Genomic DNA, 15,528 nt, shown 5'->3' with positions numbered 1-15,528 from the left:
AACACGGATTTACTCGTAATGTTGTAATTATCCATTTTTCCAAGTAAATGTGCAGAATATTCAGTGTGAATATGTATATTTGACGTAAATGTGATTAGGAAAACTTCAAGGAAGTGATGAGCATCAATTATACTTACCGGCATTTTAATGCCTGAGGTCGTACTTTAAAAAAGCTAAACAAATGTAATGAAAAAAACTGTTTTCGAGAATAACGCAAGAATGAAATATGAAGCTTTTTTGTTAAAACGGAATAGGCTATCAATAACGTAATTTCGAGCACACATTGTATTAAGACTTTTACACAAGGTAAGATGAACAAGCTACAAGTATTGAGGCGTCTGCGCATGCGCCGCATTGGATGTGCGCTCATCAAACAAGGGAAGGGGCAGATGAAAATTTGAGGGGCAATATCATATGCTTCTGAGAAATTACAGCCAAGGGGTCCTCCCCCATACTCCCTCTGTCTCTCGTTCTCTGTTTCAGCCACAAGAACATCTGGCAACCCTCCCTCCAGCTCTCACCTGTTTCTCAGGACCTTGAGTTCCTATAAATGGCAATTCTTGAGAGATGTTGATGCACGTGTTTAGTGTTTGAGCAGCTTGGTTGTTTCCTGGACAGGAAAACAGTTTGCTTAAGCTGCTTGATTTCTCAGACAATTCATATGTTTTGCCACCTGTTCCTGGTGCTAATGTCACACACTTGCACAAATTCTGTTTGTTTACAGTACAAGTCTCTTTCGGGAAACATATTTTAGTTTTATCAAATGCCATCTTAAATGTCTATATATGTCTAATATTAACTGCTATACCATAACTGAAGCTTGACTTAAGAAAAACTGCTTGTTGAACAAACTCATAGGACCTTTGAGCATCATAGGCAGTGAAACAAAGTTTAATAATAAAGAGCAAGTTTTATTTTATGGTCTTGCAATGGCGATTCAAATCAAGTAATCGCTGAAAAGCAGCATAACATTAAAAGAGAAACACATTTACAAACACACGGTCTCTCCAACGTACTCTTTGTGTACAGATTGTACAGAGTGCTGGAGTGTTTTATGCACTCAGCCATATAACCGTATAGAGAAAAGGCCGATTATTTAAAGCAGGAACTTTCTGGATCACATGCCCCACCTTAAAAAAATAGTACCTTAGTGAATAGAGAGAGGAAACTCTAGACATGTCGCTGTACCGCTGTAAAGGTTCTGCTGCGTGCGGTGCTTTAATTGTCTCACTCTACATGTTTCCGTCAGCACTGTTCCAGAAATCTGTCATTGTTGGCTGGCCATTTTCACCGATTATTGTCCTGCCATCGGCTATACTAATGAGAACTGGGACATATGCAGTGAGTGTAGGCCTTCGATTACCGTCCGCACACACCTGAGGCTCTGTACCTTTCATTCAGCGTGTAGAATATGAGAGTGTTGACAAACATGACGTGATCAGACGTTACTATAGAAACGTAACGCAAAGGTTTCCAATACTTTAAGTGGATGTGGTCTACATTGTCAGATTGCCTTTACACCGTCTCTACACCGGACGCGGTGCGCCACGTCCGGTATGGATAATGGGTTCTAAATGCGTTCGAGGGAGTTTGTAGTTCTATGCATTGAGATACCAGGACAATATACTGCTCCACGTGCTATGAAGTATCGGATGAAATCCTTAACTCGATTGATAGATCTTATGCTGGTGCAGTGCAGAGCCCTTCAAGGCTGTCTGTGCTTTGAGTGTTCTGTCAGGAAAGTGCATCTACTCAACTTTTCTTTGCGGGCAGAGCCATGTTTATAAATTGTCAAGATGGATATGAATTTGAATTTCTCTCTGTTGTTGTGTTTTAGTTTCCCAGCAAATAAAGTAACTTTAAAGATACAGTTCTGTACAGTTAAAGTCTGTCATCATTTTTAAAATATATCTACTCACCCTCAAGTAGTTCCAAATCCGTATACATTTCTTTTTTTTAATGAACATAGAGATAAATATTTGGATAAATTTTAGTGATCATACAGTTCTTGGCCACCATTGGCTACCATAGTAGGAAAAGGACCCTACAAAAAAATAAATTCCCCGTGAACCGGAAGTTGCGATCGTTTTTACATCCGTGTTAGATGCATTTCCGCGTGAAGTGGAATTTCTAGTGTGAAAAATAGTGGCCGTGGCTTTCGTCTTTAAATGCTATTTCACTGTATATTTACAGCAGTAACATTTTGAAATGGAACTGGCAGTAGACAGTTAAGGGGAGGGGTTAATTTATGCTCCGCCCAAGCAGTGTCAGTTTAGATGAATAGTCAGGAAGTGTATTATCAGATCTTAACTAAAGATTATGAAGGCAATTTTTTTGTAAGAAAATTACCCACATGGATAAACTATTTACAAGAAACACTGCAATATTTCATGAAAACAAGCATTCTAATTCTTAATTTCACAGGTGTGGTAAAGCCAACGATCATTTTAGTAAGGGGGTGATCATTTAACAGCTCAACAGAACTCTACAGTAGCATATAAGAAAGCAAAACCAAAAAACTCTTTAATCTCTTACGCAATAAAGAGAATAAAAATGAATGTTTAAAATACTATAGCAGGAAGGTTTGATGCGTGTTTCACATGTTGAATTGTATTAGCATCTGTAAACAGACACTGGTTAGAGAATTATGCTTGCTATGTCAGCTGCAGACAGAGTTCAGATCGGTTTTACACTATACTTCCTGATAACAGCAATACAATCTCACCATGAATGATGGCGAACAAGTATCAAAGGTTTCCCATAAACAGATTTCAAATAGTCAAATATGCAATAATCCAAATAAAGATATCTCTAAAGGGTAACCAAATACTTTACTTTTTACGCCATTGAATGGCTGACACAAAAGTGCTGCTTCAGGCCAGCACCAGAGACTGCTGATTCATACTTGTGCTTTTAAGGGCAATGGAGCAATGCACCAGTGAACACCACAGAGCCCAAGAACCCTTGGGATTAAACACTTCAATGCACACAGATCATTCAAACACTTGACACTGTCAGTCTTCATTACTGGATGACACTGTAAAAAAGGAGCCTTTAGACACCAACACTAAACAGCTGACTTTAAAAGTTTATATTAAAATAATGTGTACACATACATAAACACATACACACTTCAAATAGATAAATGAACAAAAGAGCATGAAAACATTTGGCTTTGAATACTTTATTTTCCCCCTTGATACACATTTTCCTTATTCATAATTCCATCCAAAGGAAAATTATAGTGAGGTAAAAGTGCTGAGAAACAAAATGGCATAATGACAATCTACATCATAATCACCAAGCCGACATCAGAATCGACATAATAGGAACTACTTCAAAACAATATATAGTGCTTCTCATATACAGACTTATTCCATCTTTCACTTTTTCAAACTCACAATCATTACCATCCTCACAGAGATAAGACAAATAATCACAAAAAAAAACAAGTAAACAAATTCTGCTGAAACCCACAACTCATTCCCTACTTCTAACAACATTGCAAAAAAGGCGTCAAAAAGGCCTCAGTCATCATTAAGACTTGCACTATAGACAAGCATGTCCAAATCCGAAAAATCTCCCCTAAGCTCGGTTACAGATGCATCCAGAGCCACATTACAAAAGCTCCAGCACATTTGTCTACTCAAGAAAGAGGGAGTAACACTGGGGAATATGGAATTACAGCTGAAAGCAGGATAAAGAAAAAACAAAACAAATTCAAAACAAAGCATGTTTTTCTATCTTCAACTCTCCCTTTCTGAGAAACATACTGACACAGACTGTAAATGGTACACAGGCCAAGTCTCATCACACCAGACCGTGTCAATCTGAAGCACATCTGGACAAGATACAAATAAGCATACAGACATGTTGGGGATTTTAATAAACATGTTCAAAAAGTACAGATTAAGGCGAGTTTCTGTTGGCCTACAACTACAGATCTCATCAGTGCCCTAAAGGGGGGAAAAAAAAAGGAACCAGTGATGGTGAACTCCTCCTTTAGTGACACTTCTGTTTACATGTAGCTGTAAATAGTAACAATACACACAGTTTGCAGCAAGTTTGGTGATCACACTAATCCTCAAAAAACACTGTAGCCCTTTTCACTTCCTGACACCTCCCTGAGACCACTAGCCTTGCGTTCTAGAGAAGAAATGTTCAATTAGAGAATTACAAGACTGATAAAGTGCAATTCATTGACTGGGGTATTAAGTTAATTTGGGCTTGAATATTACAAACTTTTTCCTGCACACTTTGGTTGGGAGTAAGGATATAACGAATGACTACAACTAGGCTTGGGGGGACTAGACGTGATAGAGACCTGAGTGGGGAGGGATTAGCAAACAAACAACATTCTTATTCTCATCACAGCATGAGGTGAAAGGTCTGCTCCGATGATGACAAAATAGGCACTTGTGCTGCTGACAACACATTGGTCCTCAAAAAAAAAGAAAAAAAAAGCACACACACACACACAGAGTAAAAATCCTATCCTGCTCAATATGCTCAAGGGTGTAACCCGCTGAAAGGGGGCGTGTCCTTTCTCCTTACTCTAAAAGTCTGTGTGACAGCAGATAAGAGATGGAACATGGCTCTCGCGATTATCTACCACATGTGCTTGTACAAGCAGAACCAGCAGGAGAGGAACTGGGAAGGGGCAGCTGCAAGCATTACGTAACAAGCAGGGTACTAGTGTGGGCTAATGTTAAAAGAGGAACACGACAGGTCAGGGTGAGGGCACATAATAGCCAGCCATTCAATGTAATACTGTCCAATACATAACTGACTATCTATCGCAGTGCTCCTTTACGCAAGACAGCAGACACCGAAGCCTAATAATAGATCAAGAGCAGCAACCCCAGCAACATCATTATAGCCAAAACTGGAATGGAATCCGCATAGAGGCGCGAGGGTTCCTGCAAAGGTTCGCCCCCCAGGCTACAGCATTTCGATTACCAGAAAAGGGTTTGTAACATACCAGCGTACGTCCTTCATGTAATGACGTGAGTCCGGAGCATGGCAGAGACAGTCGACCCACTACAAATTCAATCCCACACGCTGTCCATTCAAGGCACATCCTTGAGGTGCATGGAGAGATAATTTTAGAGCAGGGTGACACCAGATGGCATGGCCGTAGAACACTGGAGGTCTTGTTACAAAGTGCTGTGCCAAGTCTGCTAATGACTGCAAAAAGCTCAGGAAGGCTGATCCTCACGGATGGTCCTTGTATGGAGAACCTTAAGCACTTCCCATTCAAACGCACATGCACACATCAATAAGAGATTACGCCATCCTCTCTGTGGAAGATTTAACCATCATGTCCAAAATTCATCAATTAAACAATTAAAACTCACTCTTTTAGCTCTATGTGAGGGGGACAACCCGTCTTACTGTATGATGCAACTAATTTCAGTCTTGTAACAAGCTTGACTGAACAAAATTCACAAATAAGTAATTTTTCCCATGTACAGTGGCACAGAAAATTATCTGCATACAGTCACACAGCAAACTGAAGCACATCGCCATGAAAACATAGTTCTGTTCACATTTCAGTTGAAGAGAACAAAAATAACTTTAGCTGCCCACCAGTGTACCAAAAAACTCCTGATAACTTCAAGGCCTAAAGTACCTACTTCACCTGTGCTCACATATCTTTCATGTCTTTTTGTTCCAAAATTTTCCTAAGTTTTTGTATATTTTTTTCACCCCATTTCTAAGAACATTTAATATTTTTTTGGGCTTTTCTGCTTTTCAAATGTAACACACATGATAAATACTTTTTCTTTCCAATATCTATTTCCTTCATTTTTAGAGTTCGAGTATATTAAGGCACTACAGGAATTATCATGGAAAAATTAATCTCTCAGATCAGGGACAGAGATGAAAAAAAATCAAATCTGAAAACATTGAATATTGAAGTAAAACAAAGGCAAACAAATGAATTCAAACACTAAAATATATCACTTTGGATCAGAAATGTCTTGCCACCTCTGTAGAAGGAATTAAAAAAAAAAGGAAAAGAAAATGAGAACACTTGTCGTTTTAAATATGCTTTATGCCTACAGAGGGAAATATCCATTTTGGCCGAATATCCTGCTTTCTGGCCAGGTTGCATTTGGATTTCAATGGACAAGCATGGTTTGGTCTCTTAGTTACAAGGCAACCAAGTTGGAATGGACTGGTTACAAGAGGCCACGTAGTAGTTGTTGAAGTTCAGATCTCTGACATACGGAGCGGGCTGGTAGTAGCAGGTGACACTGGACGCGTCAGGTATGGCATTCTGCTCCGCCAGCACCCGAAACGCGGTCAGTGAGATGAGGTTAAGCGTCTGCCGCCTCTCGTGTCCCATGAGGCACACTGTGCTCTCGTTCACGACCCGCCGCAGGATCATGAGGTAGTTGTACTTGTTCTTCTCCTCGCCGACAAAGTGGCTTTGCAAATAAGCCTCCAGTTTTCTCTGTTGCTCGCCTATATCAGAAAAGTCAATAAAAAACCGTGAGCACATATAGCGCTCCAGGCCTTTGAACTCCTCTTCGTCCGTGGGCCTGAAGTCCCTCACCAGGAGGTTGCAGTATTTCAGCAAACCCCCTCCCCGGATTTCCTCAGGTCTTTTGGTGGCAATAAGCTTGTTCTTGAGGTGGTCCAAAGCAACAGCAAAGTCGCCATACACGCTCTCCCCGACAACAGTGGGGTGGAAGTGCTGAGACATGGGGTTTTCTGAGATGTCATAATACGAGAGAACGGAGTCCAGGATGATCTGGAAAGAGTCCACACTGAACTCGAACTGCCTGCGAATCGAGTCCACAAATTTAAGTTCCACATTGCGGCCATTGTTGTTGGACAAGGAGATGAGGGACCAGCGGTCCTGCTCAGTGTAGACTTTGACCAGCTTCTGGACGTAGGCCTCCTTCAGGGTCATGGGAGTGATCTTCTCTTTGTTCACTCCCTCAGGCAGAAAGTCCAACAAAGTGCTCAAAACCACATCTTTGATGACCTGGAACTCCTCCTCTCGGGGAAGGTCAACCCTGAAGATCACATCCAGGTCTTTGTAGCTCCAGCCAATGTCCTTTACCAGCACATGGCTGGCTGTAGAACCATTCAGGCGAATGTCTTTCACTGTAATGCCTCTCATCTCCAGGCGGTTTCTTACCCTCTGTACAATATCCTTCAGCCGGACCGCCAATGTAGGAAAGTTGCCACGGCCGTGAACCGGCACCGCCTCTGTTAGCACATCATTCAGGCGGCTCACTTGCTCCCAGGTAAGCACGCTCTGTGACTCACTTTCACTGTTGGACGAGGCTGAAGCAATGCTTTCCATCTTTGCAGTTTCCTGGGATACAATATAAACACAAAAAGTCAATGAAACACATTTTAGACCTTGTATAATTATCTAAATGATTTCAATCTTAACGTTAAAAAGCATTAAACTTGTCAAACCAGTGACAAGATACAGATGTTAAAATGCTGTGCTTTAAATGAACTAAAACCATCTGGGCAACAGAGTAATTTAAAGATAAAGAAACGTCACATTAAACAGTTAACTCACTAGAAGCGGAAAAGTTAACAATGACTATCGGGCTTTCCAGAAGGCCAAACAAGCGCTCGAGAACTCACAGCTTTTATAAGGCAGTGCTGATCGAACACACGATTCATCAAAACCAGCTCAAACTTTATAAAGATATCGCGGTACACGACGAGTCACTCAAAATGACGTGATATTAACCTAATATTCGTTGGGTTAAAGATGCACGTTCTCCACGCTCACGTGGAACTTAAATCGTTTAAAACTTTGTATACAACGTTTACAAGCAACGCGGATAAATAAATACGCACGAACAGACGTGTCCGGCCATCAAACGCCACGCTTCAAGAAATCGCATCGAGCCATTTAACGTTAAACCGAATTAAATCATAAAACACACGCATTCAAAAGAGAACACACGTGACAAACAAGACAACCTTTCTGAAATCTAGCCGAGTGCCTAACTGAAAACCCTCAGTTTGCATTCATATCACACAACCAAACGCGCTAATTTGAAGTTATAAAGAAGAAACTGCTTCGACCTACTGTTCTCAGTAAATCCACCTGAAGTGCTCAGCAACGTGGTAGGCACAAAGTAGGGGATGTCAAATGCGGTTTAGCAGCTACACCTCCATCCATCCGTATAGCAGCACGCAAAAAATGCCAAAGCTTCAGTTCTGAAGAGCACACACGCGCGCGCCTCTTATAAGCCGAAGAGCAACTAGCCAGAAATAACCAGATTCTCCAGAACTCACTGCGCACTATTTTTCGCAAGCCTGGTCAGCAACACGTGGATTACGTATACAAATATCTAATTTGTTTAAAAAGAATACATATATCCGCGTTGTACTTAACAACATTCACATGCCAGCATCTACAACACAAGACGTATACGGAATGAGGATCTATAGATTTCAAAAACGCACGACATTCTACTTGTAAGTATCAATGCGCCACCGACGCTTGTGATTGGGTAAAGAGGTTTTTGTGTTGCCAGGTGACCGCAGGCACGTGGCGAATGTGACGTTCGAATTTTGCAAAGTGGCTGAAACGTAAAACTAACTAAAACAAGCGTGTATCTATATATAACTTTTGAAGATAAATTCAATTATTTCTGTCAGTACAGTGTCAGTACTTGAAATGTATTAGTTTTTTAGTATTAATGTGTTGAGATTTTATTGACAATGAAAACATATGGCAGATAAAAAATATTGTTGCCTAATGAACCTTGTTGTACCTGACCTTAAATGCTGTTAACTACTTATATAGTGTAAAATACATTTATAATTATAATAATATATTCATATTACTTATTACTAAATACTAAATATTACTAAAAAAATAAACAAGGAGGAATTTGTGATTTTCCAGATGAAACTGGGTTAAGTATGCAAAAAAAATCCAAAATATGTTGTTCTTTAAAAAATCTAGGTCATTATTTTGTTTTTTTCTACAAATGTAGTTGTGCTGCAAAACTGTTTCCACACACAGATATATATTTTTTAATAATAACAAAAAATATGCACAAATGAATACTATTCTTCAACAGTTAGATCTTTGAGATGCTCTCTCATCATCTTTACATCTTTACAGGAGGTCTATAAAGAATGATTTACATGTGGTGAATTTGTGATTGGAAGGTTTGAGGGTGTAATGTAAGGATTAAAGAAATGAATGAGTGGGTCTAGGAGTAGTGCCTGGGGAAACTACAAGACCATAAAACTAACATAAGTACATGCTTCAGCAGACCCGGGGCACCTTCCAGGGGACGTACAGGGAAATTCCTTACTGTTTGCTGTTTCACCTTCCTTCTGTCTCTCAGACTATCTTTATCTATGACAAGGATGTAAGTTACACTACGGTGCCAAACAGGAAATTATTGCTTAATCGGATGTGAGAAAACACCAGGTTTATGTGATAGGTCTGAAACAGCATGACATTTGTGAATGACTAAGATAAAGAAACTGGATAGGAGAAACTTTCCTAACTGTTGTGTGTTAATCTAACATGACGTCAGTAACTTGCAGACAATTTCATTTTACTGATTTTACCCTAAAGAGAAAGTAAAATTGGACTTTCGCCTGAAGTAAAATACAGCAAAGGATGCTTGACATTCTCTTGAGTCTTTTGTGACAAGTTTCCTACATTAAGATGTTGCCGCAATGTTTAAAATATTTCGTAGGAGATAAACTAGTTTGTTCAGCAGGATTATGTAGGCCTATTTACATTTCACAAATTGGATAAAAGACCGGTGCTACTTAATAGAGTGAAAATGAGTTATGACTGTGTTTTCTTAATTGTTTTTAAGAATACACTGACCTTGTCAAAGATACACAAATTCTAAAGGAGAACATAATTCTAGTGCTCTTTCAAGAGTTTGTCACAACACAACACAATATGCTAAAGCTTAATTTTAATTATTACTAATATTTTATTGTATTGAAGATGTAAAAACTCATGACAAAGGCTATGATTTTCATACACAGATGGATATAATAGAATAGCTTAATTAACTTCACAGAAAGAGCACTGAATTGAGTAAAAATTAAGTGATGTTTTGTTCAAAGGTGAATGCCATTCAGTTTGTGAGGAGGGGCAATGCCACCTGCTGCAGCTGGGCTTATTGCCAAGTGGAAATGACTCACTGTCAATGCCATGGATGGTTAACCTGCAGCCATTAACACATTAAACACACTGGAGGAAACGCACACACGCACACACGAGCCATTAACACATTAAACACTCCACTACGCTTGCGGACGTCCACACAATTGTTTTTTTCCCCTTTCTATCAGCCTGATGACTCACAGTGACATTCATAATCCTCTCTTTCCCGTGACATCAGCAAGCCTCTGGGATCTATTGACTAAAATTTTGAGCTCCCTGAAAGACAAAAACACGAAGCACAGGGTCTCCTAGATCCATGGAGGGGTTGACGGGATGTATTTTAAGGAATGGATCACACAAAAATAATAACTGAAAATAGTCTTCGTGCCCTCAGCTTCATGTCATTCTGAAACCAAATGACTTTTTTCCTTATACCTGAGGAATTTGGACAAAATGTTCACACTGCTGCATGCAATAAAAGTATTTGCTGTCAAAAAATGACATAAAAAGCCCCCAAAACTGTATATTATGTACTATCACAGTAGTATGACTCATATATTCATACATTATAAATTCATATAATACCACTATGCACATATCATATTTGGTTGGTCACGATCACGTACGAGACAAACAGTAAACAACAATGTCATCAATGACGTCAAACCTGGCATTACACGTTTCAATCTTTTCTATTTTAACATATTAATGTAAAGAGATACTAATTAATAATTTTGGACATATACAGCTTTTGTATGACTTCATAACACTTGCCGTGCTTTTCCTTTTTAAAACCTAGGAGAAACAATGTGGACGGTCTGCGAGATTTCCTCTTTTCAGTTCATGATTGATAAACATCATAGATAATAGTTTTTGACTCTTAAAAAAAGGTACTGTGACTCATGATATACAGTATAGTAAGCAGAGTGACCAGGTGACAAAGCTGTTTTGTACTGCAGTAACACAATAAAGCCTAACAATCATCATACAGTAAGTGAGACTCTGGGAAATACTATCGCTTCAGACCCCAGGAGTGCCATTTACTTCCTTATAGATATTTACAGTCATGTAACGTGACATACTTTCTTTATTTTTAGCTTTATTAGTAACTGTAGCTCATTATTTACAGAAACTGGATCGTTTGACCTCTCATTTCATTCTGCTCTCTCACCCTTCAAGACACGCGAAGCAAACAGCATTATTATTATTTTTAAACTATTATTATCCTTAAACAATATAGCCATTGTAAAAAAATTGTAAATACTTTACAGATGTCTACCCTAAAGACAAGCAACACCATGCAGTATATTCTGAAAATGTGTAATTGACCCAAAACAACAATGACTGTAAAAATACGGTGAAAAACCATGTTTATCTTGAATGTTGCATTTTTTTTGTAAATATAAAAAATGCGTCTCACAAAAACCAGTAAATTGATCAAGTTGTATAAATCATAATAAAGATCATAGTTCGAAATACGGGACACAAATATGCCTTATGATAAGCCAGAGATTTATGAGCAGAACTACATATTCAAGTACAATTTAAAAAACGTAGTGTCCCATTTGATCTAAAAACAATTGTTCATCTCCTCGAAGTAATGCAAGATAGTAATACTCACTCTCTCTCTCTCTCTCTCTCTGTGTGTCTATAAATGGTTTGGTATTATTGGTACAAGTTGCCAATTGACCTACCTGGATCACGGTGACCTTGGCACATTGTGTTGCTGTGCACACTTGCAGTGTGCCAGTTTCTCCAGCGTATCTCTCATTGCCTTCTAACAGAGCTGTTGAAACAGTGGCCTAACATGACCTTTAGCTATTCCCCAAGTTTTACAGGAACAATGATGATCATGTAAAATATTTTTAAGTCTTCAAAGGTTCTGCTATTTGTTTACTGTTGACACATTTTCTGTTACTTGATGATAGAAATGCAGAATTATCCTAATGACATATTTACTTAAACCTCGCATTTACTAATAAGAAAATTATTGGTCACTAACACAAATGTTGGTATTACTGAGGTTAATGCTGAGGTTTTTGGGCCGTGTTCATGATAATATTGTGGTATTTGGTAGAGACCAGGGACAATTTCAGGTACTTCGGAGCAACAATCAAACTAAAGTTTAATTATATTGTGTAAGATAATGTATCAGTAAGAGTGAATGTTTAATGTTGAGAAAATAATCTGATAATTATGTCTCATCTAATTGTCTTGACGGCTGAAAGAATTATAAAAAAAGTAACACAATGACTTCTTGCATTCAATTCAATATTGTGAATCTCAGTCTGTTAATGATACAGTTGCCTTTTGTACATACATTTTTCTTTTAATAAAATATGACCGCTGCATCTAGTGTTATGAAGGTAAATGTTAAAAACAGTTCTGGTCTTCCAGAAACATGTAAATACAATGACAGATGCATATGGTAATTATATAGCACCATTTTATTACCCTTCAAAACATCCATGTACCGCGTCATACAGATACGGCACTACTTTGTAAATATTTGTATGTATATTCATTCATTTTATATATAGGTCTCGTCACAATTTACATCTAAAAAATGTCACTGTCAGTCAATTAGCAATATGTGTGTGGAAAGAAATCAGTAATCATGGAGCTCGGAGGAACATCTGTTTAGCAGATGAGATGACAGGGTCAGATGACGTCACCTGGGTTGCTGAAAAAGGGCAAGGGCCCCGCTGATGAGCTCCTGCCTTCTGCTTTTGCCACCCGTCCATACGGACCTCCTGCTGCTGTCACAAATCACCAAACTTTCAGCTGAAGACAACAAAACAAACAAATAAAAACATTCTGCATTCAAATCTGTTGTCTCTGCCAAGAATAGAAAAACAACATTATCATGGGGTAAAGGGGTACTGTGATGACATGTATACTGAGAGCAGGGGTAATGTGCCAGGACCAGTTCACCACGACCTATATCAAAGTGTACTGCCAAGAGCCAAGAAGCATGCAGGTCCTAAAGCAAACATACTGTATGTAGACATCCCTCTTTAGATAGAACTATCCTTGGAAACACATTTACTTCCTTATATCTTGGGACATTAAGATTTCGAATCCTCAAAATATAGTAAAAATGGTCTTTAAATGCGTTAAAGACAAGACTTGTTTAATTCTGTTCACCTTTTGAAACATCTTTATTGAATTTGTGTAGCATTTTAAACATATTTACAATTATTCTTTTTTTGTTCAGTAAAAATACAAATACAGAACACAGCTTGTCCAAACCCACCCAACAACAACAGAGAAGAATGTTGGCCTGGGCTTCTCTTGTCATAAGTCAAAGCGATGTTATTGGGAGAAAGGAAAGCAATGAAACCGAACCAGCAATATACCACTGCTGCCATCTAGAGGAAAGGAATTGTTTAGACATGACCAGAGTGATACAGAATGAAAAAGTAAGAAGATCGTGGAAATTGATGAAAGTATTGAAAATATGCAACAGTGGAGGGAGGAACTAAAGCAAAAGGTTACGATCAGAAAGGCCCTTCAGTGGAGTCATTGACAGAGACACCCAATATCCATTCAATTGGTGCATAAACCAAAGGAATGAAAGAATTGTTCTCAAGCAGATTCCTTCATAATCCGAATACACATCATCTTAGACCAGAGAATGAAATGAAAATATTTTTTTTTCTATTACATAAAATATTTTCAGACAGGGTTTAAAGATGTGCAATTCCCAACTAGGAAAAAAGTCTGAGCACGTTGTTAAAGTTATAGAATCCATGATATTTTTTATCAAGGTAAATTAAACAAAAATAAATAAGAAAAAAGAAATCTGCTGCATGTTTTGTTGAATCAAACAAAATAACGTGCCAAAGTATTTTAAAGAACACACTCTGGGATCCTAATATTCTGCAAGAGTGTTTCCAGGATGAATCCCACGACTGAAACATCTGAGTCAGATTAAAGCTTACATAAAATATTCACATCTTCCTGCATTTGAATTTAATGATAACATGTCCAAGTAAAAGGAATGACAAGTCACAAATGGGCTTTAGAAATATCCCTTAATTTTAAACTTAAATGCAAACATAATTTTACAGATTTTATATTTTTCTGGGTTTCCTGGTTCATGGCAGAAACCGTATATTTTCTCAACCCCTGTAAAAAAATCTTGATCACCTGTTGGCTATGATGATTGTAAGAATCTGGTCTTTTTCCAAAAAGTGACAATCTCAACAAATAAAAGTTAACATGAAAGTCGTCGGCATTAGCATCTAGAGCAAATATAAAACTACTCTTGATACAAGTTTTACTGATTCAATGTCATTTGTGATAAACCAAACACTGCACCTGTCCACCTTTAAAAGCCAAATGAATGACATTATTAACATGGCCGATTCAGAATAGATGCAAAGAAAGTTGGGAATGAAAACGCAGATTCCTGGAATGAACAGATGATACAGGTGGAAGCTGATTCACAGGCAGCAACTGTTTAATAGCAGCAAATGTACTGTATGCAAATAACCAGAGGGGTTTGGTTTACCCACTAACCTTTAACCAAAAGCACTACAACCTGATGGACATACAAACAGTGTGTGTTTGAGATACAACTATTATGGGAGAAATCCTGGTAAAAGAGAAGAGGAAAAGTTCATCCCTGGCTGCTTCTGGCCCAAATTGAACCTCAGCTGGAAAGTGATTTCACAGGAGGTCACATCCAACATCCGCTGTCTTCCAGAAGCCCAAAGCACTGTAGTTCCAGCTCAGAGAGCGAGTTGTTCCAAAAGGCAGTCTGTTCTGAGAGACATTTATCCCCCATTTTCCTGTGATTTAGCACTGAGCTGATAACACAAAACGCTGCCAAACTCACAAACAAAAAAGAACAAATGTGCCAAAATCCTTTTCCCAATGAGAATCACACATCCATCTAGAAGGTCCGTTTTGTCGGCTTAACCATGGGATCATACCGATGCTGTTTGTTTGTCTGTGAGGGACGTTGGTTAGGATGTGTAAGACCCTAGTGCTCCGCTCACAGTCATGTGACTGTAAGCTGTGAGCTGAACCAGCAGTGTGTCCTTCAGAGAATATATGAGAGACGTAGATAAAGAGAGTCAAATCTGTTTGGGTCTCCTCCGTTCACTGCAGTCAGATCCTTTGCAGTCCAGAAGGAGGTTGTGGTACGTGGGGAAAGTTCTCTCCTCTCCTTCACCGTGGACACAAAAGGGACGAGTGAGGGGGAGGGCGCCCCCTCGGAGAGTCCACTCTACCGCTGGGTCTCGCTGCCAGGCAGGGTGATGTTGCCCAGGTGCAGGACGGGCAGGGGGTGGGCCTCTGTGTTGAAGACCCAGTTCTCAAGAGGCAACAGCTCATCGCTGGAGAAAAGTAGATACAGGTACCTACACATAAAGCAAAAATCACATCAG

At 38.9% G+C, this 15,528-nt stretch overlaps 2 protein-coding genes across 4 annotated transcripts in view; both read right to left on the bottom strand.

Moving 5' to 3' along the window:
- Positions 1-3,168: 3,168 nt before the first annotated feature.
- Positions 3,169-8,485, bottom strand: tent5c (terminal nucleotidyltransferase 5C). Of its 2 annotated transcripts, none has more exons than XM_056755722.1 (2): positions 8,072-8,485; positions 3,169-7,333 (listed from the first exon to the last, which is right to left on the bottom strand). In XM_056755722.1, the coding sequence occupies exon 2, from the start codon at positions 7,319-7,321 to the stop codon at positions 6,152-6,154; it is 1,170 nt and encodes a 389-aa protein (XP_056611700.1). In that variant the 5' UTR covers positions 7,322-7,333; positions 8,072-8,485; the 3' UTR covers positions 3,169-6,151. The 2 variants fall into 2 exon arrangements, with proteins under 2 accessions (XP_056611700.1, XP_056611699.1); XM_056755721.1 differs by lacking the exon at positions 8,072-8,485 and adding an exon at positions 7,618-8,027.
- Positions 8,486-13,279: 4,794 nt separating this feature from the next.
- Positions 13,280-15,528, bottom strand: part of man1a2 (mannosidase, alpha, class 1A, member 2) — a 76,916-nt gene continuing 74,667 nt past the window's right edge. For both annotated transcript variants that reach the window (XM_056754521.1, XM_056754520.1), the window contains exon 14: positions 13,280-15,501. In XM_056754521.1, coding sequence (XP_056610499.1) covers positions 15,369-15,501 — 133 coding nt within the window. In that variant the 3' untranslated portion in view covers positions 13,280-15,368. The remainder of the gene's footprint in view (positions 15,502-15,528) is intronic.

The sequence above is a fragment of the Triplophysa dalaica genome, chromosome 8, assembly GCF_015846415.1.
Source record: "Triplophysa dalaica isolate WHDGS20190420 chromosome 8, ASM1584641v1, whole genome shotgun sequence".
NCBI lineage: Eukaryota > Metazoa > Chordata > Actinopteri > Cypriniformes > Nemacheilidae > Triplophysa > Triplophysa dalaica.
The sequence above is the reverse complement of the archived record's forward strand: the minus strand, read 5'-3'. Positions and strand labels throughout refer to the sequence as shown.

Excerpts from the sequence above, each read along its gene's own strand:
- tent5c (XM_056755721.1), bottom strand. The coding sequence starts at position 7,656 with ATGAATCGTGTGTTCGATCAGCACTGCCTTATAAAAGCT. Across the intron at positions 7,334-7,617 it reads AGCACTGCCTTATAAAAGCT|GAAACTGCAAAGATGGAAAG; the intron begins GTGAGTTCTCGA and ends ATTGTATCCCAG.